This window comes from Cicer arietinum, chromosome 7, assembly GCF_000331145.2.
Source record: "Cicer arietinum cultivar CDC Frontier isolate Library 1 chromosome 7, Cicar.CDCFrontier_v2.0, whole genome shotgun sequence".
In the NCBI taxonomy this organism is placed as follows: Eukaryota; Viridiplantae; Streptophyta; class Magnoliopsida; order Fabales; family Fabaceae; genus Cicer; species Cicer arietinum.
The window spans coordinates 58,153,970-58,166,304 of NC_021166.2; the positions used below are offsets into that span (position 1 = coordinate 58,153,970).

At 31.3% G+C, this 12,335-nt stretch overlaps 3 protein-coding genes and 1 long non-coding RNA gene across 4 annotated transcripts in view; 2 read left to right on the forward strand and 2 right to left on the reverse strand.

The window, feature by feature from the left end:
- Window positions 1-1,627, reverse strand: part of LOC101510108 (uncharacterized) — a 3,729-nt gene extending 2,102 nt beyond the window's left edge. The window contains exon 1 of the long non-coding RNA XR_001144478.3: window positions 1,484-1,627. This is a non-coding gene — a long non-coding RNA (uncharacterized lncRNA). The remainder of the gene's footprint in view (window positions 1-1,483) is intronic.
- Window positions 1,628-2,014: 387 nt separating this feature from the next.
- LOC101509789 (uncharacterized) lies at window positions 2,015-5,072 on the forward strand. Its single transcript, XM_004510324.4, has 6 exons — window positions 2,015-2,415; window positions 2,503-2,565; window positions 2,700-2,780; window positions 3,682-3,740; window positions 3,817-3,901; window positions 4,646-5,072. Exons 1-5 carry the CDS (start codon window positions 2,074-2,076, stop codon window positions 3,875-3,877), a joined length of 606 nt encoding a protein of 201 aa, XP_004510381.1. The 5' UTR covers window positions 2,015-2,073; the 3' UTR covers window positions 3,878-3,901; window positions 4,646-5,072.
- Window positions 5,073-6,484: 1,412 nt separating this feature from the next.
- On the forward strand, window positions 6,485-8,131 carry LOC101515615 (uncharacterized). Its single transcript, XM_004510430.4, has 2 exons — window positions 6,485-7,395; window positions 7,990-8,131. Exons 1-2 carry the CDS (start codon window positions 6,635-6,637, stop codon window positions 8,129-8,131), a joined length of 903 nt encoding a protein of 300 aa, XP_004510487.3. The 5' UTR covers window positions 6,485-6,634.
- A 174-nt stretch (window positions 8,132-8,305) lies between these two features.
- Window positions 8,306-12,335, reverse strand: part of LOC101509467 (chaperonin CPN60-like 2, mitochondrial) — a 5,749-nt gene continuing 1,719 nt past the window's right edge. Inside the window, exons 4-17 of the mRNA XM_004510323.4 lie at window positions 11,994-12,169; window positions 11,599-11,694; window positions 11,417-11,521; window positions 10,868-10,954; window positions 10,682-10,771; window positions 10,329-10,409; window positions 10,167-10,235; window positions 10,011-10,088; window positions 9,711-9,806; window positions 9,522-9,621; window positions 9,276-9,379; window positions 9,050-9,155; window positions 8,813-8,891; window positions 8,306-8,713 (exon numbers count right to left, since the gene is read on the reverse strand). Coding sequence (XP_004510380.1) covers window positions 8,608-8,713; window positions 8,813-8,891; window positions 9,050-9,155; window positions 9,276-9,379; window positions 9,522-9,621; window positions 9,711-9,806; window positions 10,011-10,088; window positions 10,167-10,235; window positions 10,329-10,409; window positions 10,682-10,771; window positions 10,868-10,954; window positions 11,417-11,521; window positions 11,599-11,694; window positions 11,994-12,169 — 1,373 coding nt within the window. The 3' untranslated portion in view covers window positions 8,306-8,607. The remainder of the gene's footprint in view (window positions 8,714-8,812; window positions 8,892-9,049; window positions 9,156-9,275; window positions 9,380-9,521; window positions 9,622-9,710; window positions 9,807-10,010; window positions 10,089-10,166; window positions 10,236-10,328; window positions 10,410-10,681; window positions 10,772-10,867; window positions 10,955-11,416; window positions 11,522-11,598; window positions 11,695-11,993; window positions 12,170-12,335) is intronic.

Below are 12,335 nucleotides of genomic sequence, written 5' to 3' on the forward strand. Positions count from 1 at the left end.
TATATATGTATATGTAGTCCTAAAAGTGAATTATCAAACTTCACTTTGTGATAGAATTAATTCTTGTCTAAGATTTTAATTTGCTTTGCTTAACTTTTTGTTTAAAGATCTGACGTATGGAATGCCTTTGAGGAAGACTTGTCCCTTTCAGAAGTTGAAGGTCTTAACACAATATTAGAAACAATACCGCTATTAAAACACATTCCATCCATTATGATATATAGTTTTGTTGAAATTTTGGTTTTTGATAGATTTCGATGCATCAATGTATCCTGTCTGGTGGAATGAGGCTATTATTGTTGTCAGTTTTATTATATTCATTCTCATCAGAGTTCTACAACAAGACTAGCATATACTTCATATTAGAGAAGCCTCTAAAATTAAACATGCTAGCACTAGTACAATGATCAAAAGCAGGGTTTGAAGTTTGAATTGAGAGTACTGATGTTGATTTTCTCTGTTCCTGAGACTTGTTCTTCCTGGTACACAGTAGTATTTGAACCTTAATGAATAAATATGTTTCTTGTCAATTCCATTTCCTTACTAACATCAAAACCTTGTACGTGATCTGATTTATCTCTATCAAAACTTAGAGAAATATGTAATAAACCAGCGGAAAAAAGAAGCCTGAAGAAGAACATCCAAAGCTATGTGTGGATGTAAAATAATGCGCTGTAAGAATTGCAAGACAGAAAAGGGAAAAAAAGGGGCAACACCGAGGGATACTTTTAACTCTCCTCATAACTAATGTGATTTTACTTTCCTTGAAGCTATCCATTAAATATAGTCCGAAGCAACTTTGATTCTTGGTGGAGTCGGAGCTTTTATCTCTCGTTCTTATACTGAAGGATCGCAATCGCATACCATAAGCCACACAACAGCTTCAACACAAGAAAAATAGTACTAGAACAATTCCAAGATTTCTCGTCAATCATCATCAGAGAAACTTTTTTTTTTTTCATTTGTCCTATTTCTTCATTAAGTACAAATAATGACAATCCATCAAAGACGTCTCATTCTCACTATAATAGATTTGCATAGTTGCATCATATGGGTGGGAGAAAATCACTAATGGGGAAGCACAAGCTAAACTTAGTGAAAATCTATGCAGCACAGTGACATGGACGCACAGATTACTTCACTTTAAGGGTAGAAAAGCATAACATTGTATAGAAACCTCATTTTGTCAAATTCATTTAACATAAAGTAAGTTGAAAAGCATGAGTAGTTAAAAACTGCTCCATTTTGATCATTGACAAGCAAGCTATAGTTACATATATGCAGTTTTTCATTTTCCAGTATTAATTAACTTCTAATATCATAAATTCATACGTAACCCCACTAAATAAACCCTAAAAAACATAATTTAGCCCCAATTCATATCATGATTAAATTCTTCAGGAATTAAATTGTAATGGGAAAAAAAAGGAACATATTGAGAAACTTGAGAGAAAAATGGGATCAAATTGAATAATAGTCAAACCTGGAATTGAAAAAGGGAGCTTGAAATGAAACCTCAAAGATGAAAACCCTATAGAAAATGATACGTGAGGAGTGAAATAAACTGGACGCAATGAATCTAAAGGGGGCGTTGTGCGTCTAAAACGACAGCGTCGTTTCTTTCTACGAACTAAGGCTGTGTTTGGCTTGGACAATAATAACACATGGGTTTGATAAAATTAATTTAGCCAAAAAATTTATTTAAAAGGTCCTAGTAGTATCCACAACTTAACATATACTTCACTTTTAAACGTTACCAATTTTTGTTAGTGGATGTATAACTACCCAACCATAAAATTTGTCTTGAAACTTATATACTTAAAAAGATTTTATTTAAATTTAAATATATAATTTATATTTTTAATTAAAATATATTTATAATTTGGTTCTTATTTTTGGAATAGATATGTTTAGGATTTATTTTTAGTTTTAGAGATAAAAATATATTTGTATAATATAGTGATGAGTAAATCTATAAGAAATATTTTTGCGACCGCGGAAAGAAAATAGATATAAAAATACAAATTGTTTGAATAGAAAGTTGTTAAAGTGAAAAGAGAGAAAGAGAGAGCAATGGATAATTACTCTTCTCCTGGAGGGACTTGGACTATGATCCCAACCCCCAATTCCCAAATCCAATCTCAATCGAATCAGGATCCAAATCTTTATCTTCAACAACAGCAACAACAACAGCAACAATTTCTTCTCCATCATCAACAACAACAACAACAACAACAACCTTTTCAGCAACCACAAACAACCCAATCTCAATTTCAACAACAACAGCTTTATCATCAACAACGTCTTCTACAACAACAACAGCAGCAGCAGCAGCAGCAGCAACAACAACAACAACAACCTCAGCAGCAGCAGAATCTTCACCAATCACTCGCTTCTCACTTCCATCTCTTACATGTAACCCCTCAAAACCCTAATTTTTATTCCGCTCTTTTTTTTATATCTAATTTGTTTAATAAATGAAATTTCTTGTTGTGGAGGTAGTTGTTGGAGAATTTGGCTGAAGTTGTCGAACATGGAAACCCGGATCAGCAATCAGATGCATTGGTATCACTTTTTCACTATTTTGTTTTATCCCATTTGACTTTTCCCTTTGGAGTTCAATTTTCGTTTTAGGGTTATTTATTTGAATACTCAGTTAGTGGTTTTTTGTTTGATTTTTTTTCTTTTGGTAAAAAAAGATCACTGAATTGAGCAACCATTTTGACAAGTGCCAGCAACTGTTAAACTCAATCTCAGCTTCTATTCCCACCAAGGCCATGGTATTTCCACTTCTCTCACTTTCATTTTTCCTTTATATATATATATATATCAGTCCTTTTCTTAAATAATGGAGAAGCATCATTTTCAGTAGAAATAACACACTGTGATACAGGTGGGAGAAATATATGCAACTATGCCTACATGTTATGATAGCAAATATTTTCTTGCAAATTGTGATCATTATATATTGACTATTGATATATTTATGCATTAATTAGCAATTAGCGATTGACCTTTATAAACATTTTAAATTTTTGTAAGGTATCTTGTTGTGTCATATCTTGATTCCTAAAAATTTCACACATCATTATATATGTGTTGTGTCATATCTTGATTCTTAAAAATTTCACACATCAACATATATGTGTCGTACATGTACCGGGCTTCCTTTAATTGTGCTTTGCTTCTATATATGTGTGTGTGTTTTTATTCTCTACTTTAGTTTTGCCTCTTAATGGACATTTTTTTTAATACAACTTAGTTCTAGCAAGCATATAGATGGTCAGAATGAGGTTTTAATTTCTTTGTCCTTCTAACAACAGTACCCTAAGGAATCTGTTAAAGAATCAAGATTTCCAATGTTTTTATTGAGAAAGTATTCAATGTATTATTCATCTCAAAAGTCATTTTCATTGTTTCTGAAAATGCTACAGTCGTTCACATCTTGCATATGGTGGATAAAATGAAAAGGAAAAGGTGCTTCTTATAGATAAAATGAAAAATGAAAATTGAGCATACTGTGAATTGGTAGTCATAAAAGAAAAGTTGCTTCTTACAGATAAAATTAAAAATGAAAATTGAAAACATTTTGAGGAAGTAAAATGGCCCTAAGTGTTTAGCTAGTAGTTTGAAGCTGGAGTTTTTTGTCTAACTTGAGGGATTTTTGGATGCTTAATGCAGACCGTTGAGGGACAAAAGAAGAAGCTAGAGGAAAGCGAGCAATTGCTAAATCAGCGGAGGTCTGTACAAATTGTATTAGATATTTCTATTTGGTTAAGTTCATAAATGTTAAATACACGTTTTCTTCTATTTCAGAGATTTGATTGCCAATAATTACAAAAAATCTGTAGAGGAGCTTGTTAGGTCTGAGCCATAGAAGCCTATCATTCTTTTCGAAGAGGTAATAAACCTTAAATGTGATTTTATTTGTTAATAAATTACAGCTTCCATGTTTTATTGGAAGTGTATTACCTATTTTTCACGTTAATATCAAGATTAACTGAAATGCTACTTGTTCAATTAAAAAATGCTTGGCATCTGATTAATACTTAAAGAGTAAAAGTTATGTCTGAAGGTGTTTTTTTTTTTTCTGCATTTATTAAAGGATGAAATGGTGTATGTTTAGAGAAATAAAGTGTTCTTTATGGCCTTTTTTCTTCTGACCCAATTCTGATTTTACTCATCCAATATCGAAAAGTATTTGTTAACTCTATTGACTCATAATTTTGAGTTAGATGAGTCAACAGAAAATCATGTGTTAGAGACTTTGAAGCTAAGCTATAAATTACAATTAGGATTTTGACAAATAACAGTTACAGTTCCCTTTTTAAATTGTAGGGCAATATGTTTTTCCGAAATTTAAACCAATCTTACAAGAATGAAAGTACACTATAGAATACTTTTTCTTCCCTATCTAACATTGTTTTTTCTGTATTGTGATTTTGATTCAATTTTTATTGTGTTGGTTAAATTTGCACCTTTTGGTAATATGTTACTTGTTGTGTGTGTATATATATATACACTTTAAAGTTTAAACTTGTCAGTTCTTAGAGAATCTCTTAGGACTACTTTTATTCTTGTATATTTGACCTTTGTTAAAATCAGTAGTTATTCTGCAAGTTAATTATGTTGTTTTGTCTATTAGATGTTGAAGCTGATATATATACATGAAACAAGATTGACGAGTTCAAATCAGCGGCAAAACTAATATTCTTATGTTTATCATACTGGGTATGGAGAAGCATAGTGAGCATCATGGAAACAGATAAATTTGGAAATTGGAAGGGATATGATGTAAAAATGTTACCCTCTGAGCTTTACTTAGGCCATGGATCTAATTATGGAGTAAGACTTTCCAGTTGTGGATTTTGAATAAATTTGTATATCTAATGCATAATGTCATTCATGGAGCTGAAAAATTTGTTGTGTAGTGGACGTGAATTAAAATTATTAGACCATTTAGACAGTAAAATTGTTTAAGGAACATTTGATTTTGTTGATAGACTAAGGAATTATTTCATTATAAACATTAAATTTCACTAAGTCAGTCTATAGTTATTTCCAACACTAAATTTCATTTTAATGGTCAACCATGTTAGCAGCAAAAAGTGGTGAAAGATTAGCACCTACTACTAAGCATAATATATGGAATTCCTTCGTCAACTCCACACTTACAAGGGAAAAGAAAAACCAAATACAAAAAAATGTACAAACACTGATTTCTGCCGAAACATGCTCTAGAAAGTTAATAAAAAAAAAATTAAAAAAAAAAAAAAAAAAAAAAAAAACTTAAAAAAAAAAAAAAAAAAAAAAAAAAAAAAAAAAAAAAAAAAAAAAAAAAAAAAAAAAAAAAAACACTTCAATTGTATTCTAAAATGCTTCATTATTTTAAAAATAAGTGGTTGTTATTTGTTGTTCAAATGTTATAGAATAATTAAGTTGAGTTTTGTAATTGGTTTTAAAATGGCATTATTCATTGAAATCGGATGCCTCCGACAATTTCATATATCATCTCCGGGCTCTCACCTCAATCAATAAATTAATTTTATATCTCTAAGTGATCTATATTGTTAAATAGTGAGCATTAAAAATTTTGTTCGTTGCATGAAAATAATAGATTAAATTGTACTTTTGACCGATCTATTTTATCACAGTTACAAAAATAATTTCTCTATTAAAAAGTTAATATTTTTTGTCTTTCTTTTACATTTGTTGTAGTTTTAGTCTCAACTATAATTGACCTATAAAATAGTGATTTTAAATTCAAAATACAGTGATTCATAGACCAAATTGTAAATTTGAAGAAAAATATAATTTTACGATAAAAACATCTTTTTTTATATTAAAAGTTATCATTTTTAGTATAAAAATTACATTCTGTGACCAAAACTACAACAAATCTAAAAATCAAAAGACTAAAAGTTTGATTTTAAATTAAGAGGTTATTTTCATAAATACATTAAAATAGAGATCAAAAGTACGATGAAATTAAAATATTAAGATGAACACTTCAATACTTGAGTTTTATTGAATATGGTTCTCAACATCCTATCATTTAATGCTACGTATTTTTTATATATAATTATTTTGAATTAAATTCAAATTTTAAATTAATTTTACCTTAGAGAACCGATATCTACCATAACTCCAAGTACCAAAGAACTTAACAAAATAGTAATTAAAATAGTAAATTAATTTTGGCTTTGAAGTTGTGTTTTCTCCATTGAGGTACCTCTTATACCCTCTGTAATATAGTCAAATAAATAGTAAATGAAAAAAATAAATAAATAGAAGTACGTGTATTGCATAATGCCAAATTAACAAATTGCCATTACAAGGTTTAAATATATGTTAACATATTCTGCATTCCAATTCCCAAAAATAGCAATTTACTAAGTTAGTTAAATCCTTTAAAGAATGTACTATTTAATTTGTCTTTATGTCTCTGTCTCTCCTTCCATTTCTCACCATCTTCTCATTTTCATCCTTCAAACAAACCCAAAAAAAAAACAGAGAAAATAAGGGAAGAGAAATTAAATTCCCTCTTCACAACAATCACCTTCCCCGCCGGAAACGCAGCTCATATCTCACCCTTTTTTTTTTCTTCTTTTCCATCCCCAAAAAAAAGAAAACTATGAACAACAACAACATTACTTGCATCACAAGAAACAACAGCAACAACAATAACACGACTCAAGCTTGTGCTGCATGTAAATACCAACGTAGAAAATGTGCACCTGATTGCATATTAGCACCTTATTTCCCTCATGATAAACAAAGACAATTCCTTAATGCTCATAAATTATTTGGTGTAAGTAACATTAACAAAATTATTAAATATCTTGATCCTCCTCTTAAGGATCAAGCGATGCGAACGATCATTTTTCAATCCGATATGCGTGCTAACGACCCGGTTGGTGGTTGTTACAAATACATTCAAGATCTACAAGCTCAGATTGAATATTGTAAAGCAGAACTTGATCTTGTTCATCAACAACTTGCTCTTTTTAGAGCTCAAGCTCAACAACAACAACAAGTTTATGGCGGTGATCAAGTTATTATGAATGGTGATTCATTGTTAGGTTTCTATAATCAAGGATCTATTGTTTCTGCTAATAATCCTCATTATCAATACAACATTCAACAAATGGTGCCTCAACAGGAACAGGAACAATATCTTATGATGCATGAGAGTAATAGTAGTATTCATAATTCTCCTTTGCAACAACATATTAATAGTTGGGCTATGCAAAGCTCTATTTCCCTCTCTTCTTTGTCATTGCATGGCCAGAGTAGTAATGCTAGTGATGAATATGATCATAAGCAAATTCTTGATATACCTTGTGATGAAAGAAATGAATTAGGATTCGACTCGAGAGAAATTCTTCACCACAGGTTTCTTGCTTTTTTCTTCTTTCTTTTTTCAATATTTTCTCCACATTTAATGTATGTTTGATTTTAAGTTAGGATCGACAAAATCACGGTGAGTTACCGTGATTTTGACAATTTCACCGTAAAATCAAATAATCACTTAGTAGAAAGAATAGAATTACCGATAATTTTTTTGATAAAATATATGAATTTGGCCTTCAATTTCGATGTTTTTAATACTTAACGACAAATTAGAGGCAAATTTTATATTTTTATGTTTATAATTCAACTTTTTTCTATATATATCTATGATCTCAAAATCCATAATTAATTTAAACAAAATAAATATGGTTATTTTATGTTGTATATACTAGTGTATAGATAGACAGGTTAGTATTAACGTCTCCATCTATTTGTTTTGCCCTATAAAAATAATGACAGTTCTAAATTTGATGTGATTATTTAAAAAAATATATATTTATGATTGAGTATACAATAAAAGTACAAAATGAATGACAAAATTGTAAGCAAAATAGTTGTTGATATATCACGTTTTGGATCACACTGACATGCATAATATCTAACATGATAAAAGTCTTTGGCCCAAATGATATGCAGTGATGAAGCAATTTTGTTTAAGATAGACGATGGAATGATCAAAGCAGAGGATGATTACATCCAACAAGCTCAAGTACAAGCTCAAGATCATGATCTGAAAGGTGCAGCAACATTGTTTACTCTCACAAATTGTACTAGTTGATGATCCTGCTGTTAATTAGTATAGATTGTAGAAGATACTTTCACATCCATCTTGTTGTCATTAGCCAGGATATTTCAAGGTTAAACTGAATAGATTACATTCATGTATACGATTCTATGGAACAATGCTTTTTTGACGGATCAATAAACATGTTTGGCTTTAAGATGCAGAAAGTTCCTCAAACTTTGGCTTAGCTATATGAGCATTTCAAAAGCTTTTTTGGTTTGTACTTGTTACATAAATTTTGGTACACAGGATGAATAACACCTAAAGAATAAGACATGTTTTTATCTTATCCTATTGATGATGATAACTTGAATGAGACATAAATTTTTTTCCTATAACATTGTGAATCCTAGGCAGCATAATTTCAACCTCACTCCTTAAATTAGACCCTCCAAGTTTTTACTTTAGCAACTTCCTCAATAAGTAGAAAACTTGTGCATAAAACTGCTTTCATAATTTGTTAAAGCAGATTAGTAGTCCAAATCATCCATATCTGCCACCCTTTGAGGAGGTTTATTTTTGTCACTCAAACTTTCCACAATAGATGCCTCGGTTGTCGTCAGTAGCAACGATATACTGCATTAGGACAAAAGAAATAGTTTAACATATAATAATAATAATATAAGATAATATAAGCAGAGAAAAAAAATTGCAATGTAATGATATGATTTTTACCTGGCAGCATCTACCAAAGCTGTTCTAACAACTTTAACAGGATCTATAATTCCAGCTTTCACCATATCAACATAGGTACCTGTTTTAGCAGAATAAGCATGATAATCATAAACAACCTTTTTTTACAGTATAATTTTTCGAATATTAATGAGATATCAACTATCAAGGTATCAAAAACAAGACAGCAAATGCTGCAACTGCAAACTAGTAATACAAATTATATATTATGTTACAAACCTTTAGCAGCATCAAAACCCAAATTAAGATCATCTTGTTCCAACAATTTGCTGTGAACTAAAGTACCATCAAAACCAGCATTTGAAGCTATTGTAAATGTAGGTGCCTATGAAAAGTAATATGCATTATTAGAAAAGACGGAAAAATTGCAGGTAAAGAAGTAAAAAATAGAGAAGGGAGAGGGGTCTTCATGTGACAAAAAAGCAGTTTGCAGCAACAGCAAAACCTTGAGTGCATTTTGAATAATCTGTACTCCTCTTCTCTCGTCCTCGTTTTTAGTTTGAAGGTTGTCCAAGACTTTGCTAGCGTATAAGAGAGCAACTCCACCGCCTAAATAAAACAATTACATTCCGACTTTTAATACACGAAAAAATAATGAAATGTTGTGAGCAAGAGTACGAAGCACGTCACACTTGTCTTGCTTTAACTCTCAATACTTATTATCCAATCAGAAAGGAGAAAATTGAGTTACCTGGAACAATACCCTCCTCCACAGCTGCTCTAGTGGCATTTAAAGCATCTGTCACTCTATCTTTCCTTTCCCCAACTTCTGCCTCACTAGCCCCACCAACCTGGAAATGTTTAAATCCATCTTACATGTGAGGTAATGAATACACCTTAAAAATTTACAAACTAGTGGTTTTAAGGATGAATGACAAACTTTGAAAACAGCAACACCGCCAGAGAGTTTCGATAGCCGTTCCTGTGCCTTTTCTTTATCAAATGTTGCAGAACTCTTCTCCATAGCTTCTCTTAGCTACAAAATGATATTTGTTCAATAATAATCATAAAGCACAGAAATTATATGTGTTGAACTACTTCTGTCGATAAGCCACATGAAGGCAATCTAAATTGTTCAAGGTTAAACATTTCCATGATACGTAAACCCATTAAAGCGAGACAGTACAAGAAAAGTTTAGGACTTAGAAAAACCAAAAAAAAATATGGGAGAAAAAAATACCTGCACACATCTCTCTTCAATATGCTTCTTATCCCCACCACCATGTAGAACAATAGTGTCATCAATGGAGACAGTAATCTGTTGCACATTGAATTAGATGTTTTTGTAACACATTAGAGGAAGCAAAGAATAGTTATGTAGGTTCAAGCCACGTGCCTTTTTTGCAGTGCCAAGCATTTCGGGTCGGACTTTGTCAAGTGTCAAACCACGCTCTTGTGTGATGACCTGTTTTTAAATTCGTTGTGATCATTTTCAGCATAATAAGCAGTAGTCCCAAGTGAAAACGAATACAATCATAAAATGTGGGTAGAGAATCACCTCTCCTCCAGTAAGAATTGCAAGATCATCTAGACTTGCTCTTCTATTATCTCCAAAACCAGGAGCTTTTACAGCACAAACCTAAAATACAAGAAACATCAAATAAAGTGGAAAACAAGTATATACAAAACCAAGCTCCAACTAACTAAAAAAAAATCAAGTTCCAATTAAAATCTTGAATGTAATCAGAATTTGGAACATTTTACACGGGTGCTCACATATAAAAGAAAGCAAAGCAAAACACAAGTTGCGTGTACAATAATCTAAAATTAGAAGAGACAACAAAACTTGCAATCAAGTTTGTTGGATCATGAGGTAGAAGGAAATATAACCAAGATGAATCCATTAATCACCTTAAGTCCAGCACGATGCTTGTTGAGTATGAGCATAGCCAATGCATCACTATCAACATCTTCCGCAACAACTAGGAGTGGTCTTTTATTCTGATTAAAATAAAGATTAAAATAGAAAAGTAAATAATGAGGATATTCAAATTGCAAATGAAAATAAGCACAACGAATCAAGATTAGCTTATCTACCGTTACTGCCAGCTCCAATGTTTTCAACAGTGAGTTCATGTCTGAAATTTTCTTGTCATGGATGAGGATAAAGGGATTGTCCAATTCCTAACAATATGGAAACCACCTTTATTAACATAAAAACTAATAACTAACCCAATTACTATCATGTACATCATATACAACTGAATAAACCAAACTAATACATTGGACTAATTGATTCTACGGCTTATCGTGAAGCCATAAAAAGACATCAATAAAAAAGTTTAACAAGCATAATGGAAAATGAAAATAGCATTCAAACTAATGAGCCAAACACTATGTCATTAACGAAATCTCACATGATTATAGAAAGAAAAACATCAAGGTTTCTTTTTAAAGGCTTCACAGTAGAGAAAGGAGACTTTGTATACATACTAATAATAAGAAAAATAAATTTTCCCCGAAAATACACCATCATCAAATGCTTATCAAAGTTAATCAATCATTCAATAACATGCTAGTGCATTTTTTGAGAATGTTTGTCATCTATGATAGTGATTAGTGACAAAAGAATAAGTCTGCACTTACACATTTCTGGGTCTTTTGATCAGTAATAAAATACGGAGATATGTAGCCTCTAGTTAACTTCATACCTTCCACCACTTCCAACTCATTATCCAAAGTGTTCCCATCCTGAAAACATTAAAATCTTAGAAAACCTGAACCGAAACTTTGTCAAGAAATAAGTTCACTAAAATAATTTTGCTTACAGCAACAGTAATGACTCCTTCCTTCCCAACTTTCTCCATTGCTCTTGCTATCAATTCCCCAATATCACGCTCCCCATTTGCAGATATAGTACCAACCTACTAGCCATATAAAATAAATGAATACCCAGCAGCAAAAAAATTAAAACAGTACAACAAGTGCCATTTAACATTTTATCAGGAAGACAACTAGCAGTACAACCTGATTTTGTTCGGAAAAAAAAGGTTACATATTTATCAGGTAAATAAATTGCAAGTGTCTGACGCCAAAATTATTCAATGCCTATAGATCTAAAATTGATTATACGAGCAAAGTAAATAAGCATTATAGTGTAAATCAATTTTCTTAGCTAAAGTTCATTTAGTAGCAGGGAAGTTTTCTAGAAAATTTCTCGCACCTGGGTTATCTCTTCTGGTGTACTTATCCTTACTGCTCTGCTTTTTAAATCGGTAATTACAGCATCAACTGCTTTATTTATTCCGTTACGCAAATCCATGACATTTACACCAGCAGCAATTGACTTGCATCCTTCTATGAGTATTGCCTGAGTCAAAACAGTTGCACATGTTGTACCTGGAATCAGAGAAAAAATGTTGACATGCAGCTCTGAACAGATTGAAAGTTTAAAGCGTTGCATATATATATAAATTATGAACTAAGGTCATATCTATGTTTTCCTCTCAACATGCAATGGGTGGAAACATTAAGGGTGTGTTTGGTTGGAGATAGATGGAGGGAA

Coding starts and splice junctions, on each gene's coding strand:
- LOC101515615 (XM_004510430.4), top strand. CDS start 6,635: ATGAACAACAACAACATTACTTGCATCACAAGAAACAACAGCAACAAC. Junction 7,396..7,989: donor AGAGAAATTCTTCACCACAG/GTTTCTTGCTTT, acceptor AATGATATGCAG/TGATGAAGCAATTTTGTTTA.
- LOC101509789 (XM_004510324.4), top strand. CDS start 2,074: ATGGATAATTACTCTTCTCCTGGAGGGACTTGGACTATGATCCCAACC. Junction 2,416..2,502: donor CTCACTTCCATCTCTTACAT/GTAACCCCTCAA, acceptor TTGTGGAGGTAG/TTGTTGGAGAATTTGGCTGA. Junction 2,781..3,681: donor CTATTCCCACCAAGGCCATG/GTATTTCCACTT, acceptor TGCTTAATGCAG/ACCGTTGAGGGACAAAAGAA.